The sequence below is a fragment of the Harmonia axyridis genome, chromosome 4 (assembly GCF_914767665.1).
Source record: "Harmonia axyridis chromosome 4, icHarAxyr1.1, whole genome shotgun sequence".
Lineage (NCBI taxonomy): Eukaryota > Metazoa > Arthropoda > Insecta > Coleoptera > Coccinellidae > Harmonia > Harmonia axyridis.
In genome coordinates, this window is record NC_059504.1 from 37,228,358 (window position 1) to 37,239,398 (window position 11,041).

Consider the following 11,041-nt stretch of genomic DNA (forward strand, 5'->3'; position numbering starts at 1 on the left):
TGTCTAAGCTCTTACGATATCATAACTGATTATTCAATCAATATTAAGTAAATATTCAATGATTATTTAGTTAATAGTTATTTCAATATTCGACTCAAAAAACCTAGCCACCGATGACTAAACATCTTCGTTGATATCTAGCAAAAAATATGCATAATTATTAAACAGATCTATTTAACGAACAGGTAATACTGAACAAAGTTTACTTCTATGTGATGCATAAATGTAAAAACTCTCATTATTCTTGGGAAGCCGGGAATACTTAGGTTTTACCGAAAAAATTGTCACATTTTTTTAATCAAATTGTCGTTTGAGAAATCCAGAAATTATTTTCATTACATGATACATAACAACGTACCAAATACAACAGATCCTTAAATAGACGCAGTAAAACCTTCAATCACACACTACAATCTACATAGACCCATTATTATTATACACGTACAGAAGAATGATCAAGCGGATTCTGAGAACCTTGAATCCTTCAAGAATACACTTTCTATAAAAGATTCAAAAAACTGGGTTTTTCTGATTCAGTTTTGTTTGGGAGGATGTTACTCCAGTTGATGTGTGTACATTTTTAGATCCCAGATTTAAAAGAATAGAAAGATTCGTCGGTTCGTAATTCAGAATCAAACAATATTTGACCACTGAAATTGAGAAATGTCTAGAAATGGCAATTCATACGGAACAGGAAAGCAATGTTTTTAATAAAAAGCTCTGCAATCAATCAAAATGACAGCATTAGATTTCGAATGTAGAATCTTATTATTATTATTATTCGAACTCTTTATTGCTAAATTCATATGTTAGAATCTCGTATTCAATTTTTATATTTTTTCATTGATGATAAAATCCCAATTCTATTCATGTTTCTTTGGATGAATAACAGTTTCTACTATTAAATGAATAACTTCTATTCAATTGTATATACCAATTTCAATATATGTAATTTCCAGTAATTTTAATATCAATAAAACGAATTGTCCATAGTAAATTACAAAACCTTGTTTTAATTATTCCTGGATAGTGAGTTAGTGAAACTTTCATTCGTAACTTCTCAAATGTTTAATTACTCAACTAACTACTCATCACCAGTGAATATTTATGAACAATAACGGATATTTATAAATATAAATATCCAACTACTCACTGAATAATTAGTGAATACTTAACTCAACTATTCACTGTGAATACTAGACTATTCACTGAATATTCGACTATTCAGTGAATATTCATAAATATCCGAATAATCCAAAACGCAATTATTCGAATAAATATTCAATCAATATTCTATATTTAAATAATTCATTCATGATTCCCAGCCCTATTTACAATAGTGGTATAATTTCAATGAACTTGAACATCATAAGAGAAATGATGTGCCAGTTTATAACTATTATACAGGGTGATTCACCGCGATGGCTTTTTAGACATTTATGGAATACTAATCATAATAATCATAATTTAGTGCTGAAGATTTCATTTTGGGGTTTGAGACAATGAGCTGTGATTTTGATGAAAAAAATGGTGGCGACGAGGACATACATTTTTTTTGAATATTTTTGCAGAATAAGTTTTTTCGAAAAAAAAACTACAACTAACAAATATTGCTTTGGATTTATTAAACTCATTATATACCTATTAGTACCATTTATATTACTTTTTAGGATAGAGGCAGTGAAGATGCATCTCGTCACCCTTATTTGGTCCCTTCTTCCATGTTTATCAAGAATATACCTCTTCAAATTAAATGATGATGTCCGTGAAGAGACCTTCAAAACTGCAAATGTTATTAAAATGGCGGTATGGCATATTGAAGTAGAAGAAGATATTTGGGTTCCATTCATTCCCCGATTGAATTATCTTATCGAGCAATCTTACAAAGAAAATGTGAAGGAATTCACTTATTATGACGACGAAGAAATGAAAACTCTTGACTTTACTCAGATGTTAATCATAGATGAGTCAACGTCAATGAGACTGTAAGTATACAAATTTCACATATAGACATATTCAAACATGTAGTATACAGGATGGTCACAAGAAACACTCTTTTCCTTCATCAATTCCTTCGAATCGTCCCGGTTTAAATGATACAGGTTGAAAATCCATAAGAAAAATTGATTTTCATTTATATCTCTCAAATGGTTCCATCGAAAAAAATTATTTTTGGAATAGAGTTTTTCATTGATATGATTAATCTTCTCCTAAAACAGAATTCCATCTAAATCTTCCAATTTCTACATTATGACCATCACATTCCATAAAATGCCGGAAAAACAAAAAAACCCAAATCATTTCAATGCTCATTAAAGAAAATCCGACCATTTTGAAAAATAAATTTATTCCTCATATTTTCTCGTATACCTAATGCGCCGTTCTCAAGTAATTTGATCTTGGAAAAAATCATCTGTGAAATTCAAAGAAATTTTTACAACCGGAGTTGGAGTACTGCGTTGGCATTATACAGTCATCAAAATACATTTTTATTTATTTATTTATTTATTTAAATGTATTACATCCAACAGGCACATGCCCAATTACAGGTGTAAGTAACATGAAAAAATGACCAAATAATGATAACTAACGGAATCGCTGTCCGCAGAAAAAAAAATCAATATCAATTTTCTATCAGATAATACAATTTTTTCTTAAACTCATTCAAGGACAGAAAAAAAAACATCAACTGAAGGGACATTGTTCAGGCTTCTACACACCGACAAAACAGGACTGTGAAAAAGGTGTACAAATGATTTATATCTGAGTACTAGGTTTCATGACTCATTAGTTTCGTAAAAGCACTGCAATTCAGGAATATTGAAATCACCCATAACAACAGTGTTGTCGACGTGTTCGAAGCCTTCTAAAAATTCGAGTAGTTCATCATATTTCATATAATTAGGAATATACAATAAAAGTAAATGAATTGACACACTTTGCGAAATAACCAATTTAACACAAATAACATCAACAGATTGCAGAGGACATTCAACGTCGCATATTTCTGATTTATAATAATTACTGTCAATGGCAATTATAACACCACCCCCGCGACAACCGTATGATCTATCTTTACGATATACCACAAAGCTATCTGGGAATAGTTCTGAACTTAATAAGCCGTCTCTTAACCAGGTTTCGGATAATGCAAAAATTTTATAATCACTAGCCAATACATTCTTTAAAAATACATGAGTTTTGGTATTTAGTCCTCTGCAGTTCTGATAATATACAAATAGATCATCATTGAGAGTTACACTCCGCTTGACTGGTTTTTTTTACTTATTACTTGAACACCATTTATATAGCCCACAAAAATATCTTGCTCTCCATTGTTTTGTCGTGCCTTAAGATCATTCCAAACTTCACAATGATATTCTCTCTGATTCGGTGTTAGGTCTGCTCGAATATTGACATCTTTGTATACATCATAGTTCGCAAGTTTCTTTTTGTTCCTCAACATAAGAGAAACGTTGTTAACATCCGGAAAATGAACTTTAATTGGACGCGATTTATTTGGCTGGGAGCGTCCTAAGCGATTAACCTTTATATCCCCTACATTTACGTTAGGAATAACTATTTTACATATATCAAGGACATAATTGAATTAATTTGAAACATCATCAGAATTACCGAAAATCAAAATGTTATTTTCTCTCCTTCTTATATCGTTCACTTCAGACACAATCTGTGCGATGTTTGGGGATTCCCTCCTGAAATCATGCACTTTTTTGTGGAGTTCATCAACATGTTCTGACAAAAAAGTAATCTCTTCTGCATATTTGTGGTCCATTATCTCGATGCCTTTTTTAACTTCGTCGAGTTTTGATTCGAATTGGCCCAGTTTTACGTCAATTGAATTCTGAATATTGATCGAAACTTTATTAGCGATCTTATTTATGAAATCATCATTCATACAAATCTGCTTGACCATTTCTTGAGCCAGAATTTTAATCTCTGCCTGTTGTTCTCGTGTGAGTGGCATGATGACTCATAAATCGCTTAACCCTTGATATTTTCCCAAAAAAAAACTACTTCTGAAGTAACTGATATGCACACTATACAATTTGTAACTGATAGAAAAGCGTTTTTATAGATATCAACAATTTATTCGATTTTATACGGAGATCCAAGAAAACACGTCTAGCGTGTACCCAACATATATCACTAATGATATATATGATATGATTTTTTTATGATTCTGAACTTTCTTTCACCCTATGGTATATCAAAATCACCATGAACGTTGTTTGCATAAACAAATATCTATAAAATTTCAAATTACCGTCATAAAAATACTGAAAATTTTACATTAAGATTTATTTTTTCCTACAAGCGTGCGTTTCAAATTCTTTCTCCACACGCATTTTGAGTCACAAAGAGTCACTTTCCCTCACACTGCGGAAAAACCCCAAATGTTTCTTTTCCGCGCGCAAATATTGAAGAATAAATTAAATTCTGTCATGTCTCTGTGCATCGACCAGGGCGTAGATTTTTTTTCTTGGGGGGGTTAATCGAAAAAACATTTTTTGAAGACATTGTTTTCTCATATTTATAATGTGAGAAAAAGAGGTTTGATAACGAAGTTTGAACCGAATTACTCGAAATAATTTTTTTATTACCTATTTGATTGTTCTTACCTTATACTGGGTGTTCCTGAATAGGAGATACGAAGGAAAATGAGAGATTCCTTGGATAATTTTAAAAATAAAATGGCCCATATAAATGAGCCCGCATACGCTTTGATTTCGAGAAGCAGGGTGTTTCTTGTAGTCCTACTTTTTTGTGATGCTTAACCAGTTTAAGGCATCTTTTTTAATCTTCGCTTCAGAGTTGTTGAATAAGAACCAAAACTTATAATCGATTTATTTATCACAGCTACCTGAATGGATTTTTATAATAATTTGGATTTTCCTGAGAATACTATAGAACGCTATTTGAATTTTTCTCTCGAAATCGATTGCAGATACGACAAAACTACAGCAAACCAAAAATTTTAGTACTGAACCAGAGTTTCTTTTCAAATTTTTTTAAACTACCAGTGGTTCATAAAAAACTAAGCGGACACCCTTCCAGAAAATATATACCTGTAGATTTGCATTCAAAATAAGGATATCACATGAGTAAAACTTTAAATTGGAATATCTATGTCAATTCGAGTTGAATATCTTGTGAAGGTACTATGAGAGAAAAACTTGAACCGTAACTCCTGTATCTCAAAAACAATACGTTTGCGGACTGTTATGATGTTATAGGACTTTTCTTCTTGAAATAATCCGAGAAATCTGTCTTTTTCATTTGTACCTCAAATTTTGTAACACCCTGTAGATTTTGTCAATTCAAAACTGATATTTTCACAAATGAATTGCAATTTGAATAAAACACAAAGTATTGTACAAAGGGACCATTTTTCGATGCGAATTACTCAGTTCAGGTCTTTGATAACTGCAGTAATGAAATTTTGTGACGAAAACGATACAATAAATCGAAAACAACGAGTGAGTGTATACCGATGACGAATGCAAAAATCACAGATAGCAAATAAGGGGCGATGTCGAGAAAGCGGTTAGATAAAGGAAACTAATAAACCTTGGACACAGACGATCCCGTAGTGCAATAGAAGTACTCATCTTGAAAGCGATAATAAACTCATAAACCGTAAAGGTGTCGGATTTTTTACTGACGTGTCGCTTTCAAAGGAAAGTAAAATGATTATTATTGGTTCATTTTATGGAGAAATTTCCATTCTTTGTCTTTGCGAGATCTCTGAAATTTTATATTTTGAAAATCTTGTGGGGAGGTAATTATCCCCAGTATCCCCCATGTCTACGCCCAGTAGTGAAGAGCGATAGGTGTAAAAAAATTTATGAACAAGAAATGTATTTTAGGAAAGCTGCCGATTTGATATGTCAAAATACACCCTTATAGCTATTCAAAAACAGAATAGCGAACGATTATCGCGGTGACAGAAATTTTCAAAAAAAATTTTTAAACGTATTTGAGGATAATTGAAATTAGGCATATTATTCTTCGAAGTTCTTCTTCGATTTTGGGCATTATCAAACCACGCTTGACAACATCTCATAGTAGTAGTTGGATTTCTCTACGCACGGTTAGCGATTTCTCGAAATGACAACCCCGCCTCCTGTAGACCAATAATTCCGAATTCGTACTCTTTCAAATTCACTTAGATGGCGATAAATTCTGCGTACACGTGCTCTTGGCGTTTTAACAACTGAACATCGACTTTGGATCTCCTCGAACAGCTGATTTGTTGTGAAATTTGAAAAAAATTCGAAAATAGACTACAATATTTAAGTAACAAAAATTGTTTACATGAAAAAATCTTCACGATTTTTTTCTCCAAATTCAATCATTTACTTCAGGCTATACTATCTTTGTTTTACCAAAAAAAAAATTTGTAATTTAAACAGCTCCTTCTGGGTGCTGCAGTTTCTTTGTCAGTTAGTATACTTAGTTCGTTAGCTCTAATTGATCGCTATCTGTTACGACTTTCTGAACGTATAACTTTTTTTTTATTTTTCTTCCTACTTGTCTTTTTATAGTGATTTATGGAAATATTTTTTTTGTAGGCCAGTATCTCGTGAAGAGATTGAAAGTCACAGACCACTATTCCTGAAGAAAAGCAGAAAACTTGAAGAATTTCATTTCAAAAATCGTGATTTTATTGATTTTTCGTATAAATTTCTTACGAGGAGGTTCTCTCTATCCTTATATAAACAAGAAAAATACTATTGTATGGAAGCGTTGTTGTCCGTTTTAGAGTTAATGGACTATGAACAACACGATAATCTCTTGTGCTGTGCAAAACCTGAAGAATATGTTTGGAGAGCTGACCAATTAGTTCAAATAATGGTGACACTACTAAAACAACATCCAATGTATTGTCAAATGTTCGCAGTTCAGACCCTAGCATATGCTCATGGTTTGTCCTATGAAAAAATTCTTGATGTGTATGGAATAGGAATATTATTAGAAAAATTCAGTGAAGAGAAGGTAAGTTTATACGGAATTGACTATTTTTACATTTTTGGCGAGGTGTTTTCAAGCCAATTCGTTGAAATATTGGTTTATAAAATATGTTGTACGAACACAAATAAATACTCTCGTAAATATATTTGTAGAGCAAGTTCCCAGAGCTGTTAGACATAACTTATTTTCTGATGGATGTAATCTTAGGCCAGGTGACTAAACAGGTACATTGATTATTTTTGAATGGGTGATTTTCATATTTCAATTTATCCCGAATTTATGCAGCAAAATTCGGGAGGTGAATGCTCGTATGAAATTAAGATGGGTCTTTCCTAAAACAAAATTTCCACAACACACTCCTCTCCGAGATATCACCCTCAAAAGGTGGTGACTAATATTTGGTTTCGACTTTTTTTTGTAAAATTCCAGTGGAGCTAGAAACTACTGAATTTTGTTGCATGAATTTAGGAACACCCTGTATGTTTTGTAAAATTTACTGTGAAGTTATATCGAAAGCGTCAGACGCTTTCCACGAACCAAAACTTGAGTTGGAAGCGTCAAAGCTCTACGAAAAAAACTTCATTTATTTTTAAATGGCTGATTTTTATATATTATTATTGTAGAATATAACCTTGAAGTCTGAAATTATAACAAAAGCAAAGCATCAGACGCTTTTCATGGACCAAAACTTCAGTCAAAAGTTCGGAAGTACTACAAAAAAAATGACCTTCACTTATTGCCAAATGACTGATTTTTACATATTATGTATATCTTGAAAAACATTCCATGGACCGGAACTTTAGTAACACGCTTCAAAGCTCGACGACAAATAAATGAACTTTATCTACTTCCTGTTACTTTTCTACTTTGTATCTCACTTATACTACGAAAACGAGGTATATGTCTTATGACAAAAATTATTCTCCCGGTGTCATTTATATATGACTATATAAAGAATATATATGTTTCTTTAGTTTATGTTGAAACACCCTGTATAATGGACAACATATTGGTTTCGAATGATTTATGATAGGAATCATTAAATATTCCTTATTTCTAAAGTTTTAGACCTTTTCTATTTTCATGAATATTGAATCACCCTGTACGTGAACAATAGCATTTTTTTTTCGTTTTTGTATCCACAAGAAGTAATTCATTATAAAAAGGATGATCAATTAACATTTCCCTATGAAAGAAATTTTATGGTTCCCAATATCTTGAACTTATCGAAAAAATTGGGGGCTCAGGATAATCCAAAATCAGTGATTCATAAAAATTCCTAAGTTAGATTCTCGATAAATGTATGGTGGGGTATCTACAACAATCGTTTGATTTTGAAGGAAGGCGATAGTAACGGGTGACAAAACTATAAAATTTGAAATTATTCGGTCGATAAATTGAAGAGTTATTGAACTGTGAAATTTTACTCGTGAGATGAACATCACCCTGTATATCCAAACGAAGGCACCCAGGCGTTAGAAACCTGTTGATACGTGTCCTCCATGATGACCTTTATTCGTGGTATCTATTTGTCTCATTCTTCCCGGGGAAACACCCAGTATAAGAATAAACAAATAATTGTCACGCATATTTTCAATTGTCTAAACTATTCATACATGTCTATGAGAAATATTCATGCGTGAATTATTTTTCCATATTATAATTCTAACACGCACCTAATATATGTGATCATATCTAATGAAAACATTTCTGTATTTCTCTAAATTATCAGATGGTCCTGGAAGATGTATCGTTAGAAGAAAAAATTAAAATTAATTCTCGTTTGCCAAATTGTATTTCATTTTCTCAATTAACTCAATTTTCAAGGGGGTCATGACCCCCCATCCAAAATGAAACCAACTAATACTAATATGCGTTTCAAGCAGACAATCGACTAATATTTCTATGTTATGCGTTATGTTCACAAATACCAATACAAGCTACTTGTATGACATTTACGATCTATTTATTTCGACTACCACTTACCGCTACAGCCATCTACTGCAAAACGGCGGAAGCAAAGTTGTACAGCTTATATGTTTTCTTCAGGATAAAATCGTATCTCAAACCATTTCCAAATTCTTTATAGAAGTTCATATCAATATTGTTTTTTTTTCAGGAACAGTTAAAGAGAATCCACGTTAGCGGAATGGAAAGACTTTCTTCATTGGAATACGAATTCGTAAATTGGACAATAAATCAAGTGAGTTCAACTTCAATTTTAATTAAGGTCAGAGCGAGATATTCTCAGCCAATTTCGAATTTCGCGAAATTGAAATACCGAAATCCGCGCTTGAAGTTCAAGTTTAGAGATCTCATGATGACAAAACTTTTCAAGTAACGTGTACCGCTCAATTTTAAGGAATACAGTGTCTAAAATTTCAGCAAAATTTTTTCTGGTTTTATTTTTGGCCTACAGACTTGGACATTTTTTTCCAACTAAACCTCTATATGGATGAGATAACTTGTGCATTCAGCTTCAATATCCTTTTTCAAAATTTCGATACGAGCATTTCTCTCTGAAATATCGAACTTTGAAATGAAAAGGACCTTTTGGTCTCTACCCATCAACATCTCACCAATCAATGTTTGCACAGAAAATTTAGGGGATGTTTTGAAATCCTGAATGAATTCTTTACAAGAAGTAGCTACGCTGCTACGTTATTCTCGGAAAAAAAAATGTCTTCGTTTTCTACATCAATTTGAAAAGTTGATAAAAGAGGGCTTTTGGAGGCTTTTTGGATAATCAAGCGCTGAATTGAAAATATCAAAAAAAACCATCAATGTTGAGTGTGCGTTTTACTGTTCAATATCACCAAAAAAATCCCAGAGAATTTCAATTGTTTCTGTGCAAACATTGATGGGTGAGATATTGATGGTTAAAGACAAAAAGGTCCTTTTCAATTCGAAGTTCGATATTTCAGAGAGAAATGCTCGTATCGAAATTTTGAAAACGGGATATTGAAGTTATCTCATCCATATAGTGGTTAAGTAATAAAAACTGAAATAATTTCGCAGAAATTTTAGATACCGTATTCATTAGGATTGAGCGGTACACGTTGCTTGAAAAATTCTGTCATCATGAGATCTCTAAACAATGAACTTCAAGCTTCAAAAAGCTTTTTTTCTAATTGAGATACGACCATTGTTATCGAAAATACAGCAATTTGAAAAACCGCTAAAAATCTCGAATTTTATTTCGATCCTTTAATTCATTCCACTAGAATATTAGAATTGAATCTGAAAACAAAAAAGAAAAAAACAAGAAAGGAGCAATAAATCTTATAGTTTCCATCATATACCACATTGAATGATGACAATTGAAATACCACAATAAATTCAAGGACAAGAAAGAATCATATCGAAATTCATAGGCCAAAAACTAACTAATGATTTTCCAACATAATAGGCCAGAGCACAAACAGAACTCAATAGTCAATATATCAATACATAACTGCTAAAAATCCTATTTCACGGAGTTGTTGTACAGTTGGCTTGGGGGTTTCTTGAAAAAAAAATGACCACCACGTCATTGTCTATGGCCAATGTCGACAAAATGAATCAGTCCTGTCCTTAGAAATCCCTTCAATATTCAAGTAAATAGTATCAAATCTGCTCCGAAATCAGGAGGGTTTCTTCAACCAGGACCGATTCTCCAAGTTATGATTTTTCGAATCCTCAAGTGGACTAGGATCGCTACAGGCCCCTTATATTGGGGAATCATCTCCTATAAATTTGTACTGATTGTATGCCATTAAAAAAAAAATTCACAAAAATACGAACGTATTACGTAGGTACCCCCCCGTAGAGCAGTACAGTGCTCTAGGCCCTTTTAGGCTTTCCCCTAATTGAGAAGTCCTGCTCCAGACTTTTGAATTACCTAAAAATAATTTTATCCATTCTAACAATTCTTTTTACAGGTGGAAGAATATACCAAATATTATAACCTGGGAAATACACGTTATCCGAATTACGTTGGAAGCAATATATCGAATAGTTATGGGGGATTAACGGAAACAAAACAAGAATTGGAATAGATATTATA

The 11,041-nt window shown here is 32.3% G+C and overlaps 1 protein-coding gene and 1 long non-coding RNA gene across 2 annotated transcripts in view; both read left to right on the forward strand.

The window, feature by feature from the left end:
* Nucleotides 1-11,033, forward strand: part of LOC123678702 — a 36,367-nt gene extending 25,334 nt beyond the window's left edge. The window contains exons 4-7 of the mRNA XM_045615848.1: nt 1,671-1,985; nt 6,597-7,020; nt 9,116-9,199; nt 10,917-11,033. Of these exons, the coding sequence (XP_045471804.1) occupies nt 1,671-1,985; nt 6,597-7,020; nt 9,116-9,199; nt 10,917-11,033 (940 nt within the window). The remainder of the gene's footprint in view (nt 1-1,670; nt 1,986-6,596; nt 7,021-9,115; nt 9,200-10,916) is intronic.
* On the forward strand, nt 6,934-11,032 carry LOC123678921. Its single transcript, XR_006747315.1, has 3 exons — nt 6,934-7,020; nt 9,116-9,199; nt 10,917-11,032. It is a non-coding gene; the product is annotated as an uncharacterized LOC123678921 (long non-coding RNA).
* Nucleotides 11,034-11,041: the final 8 nt, after the last annotated feature.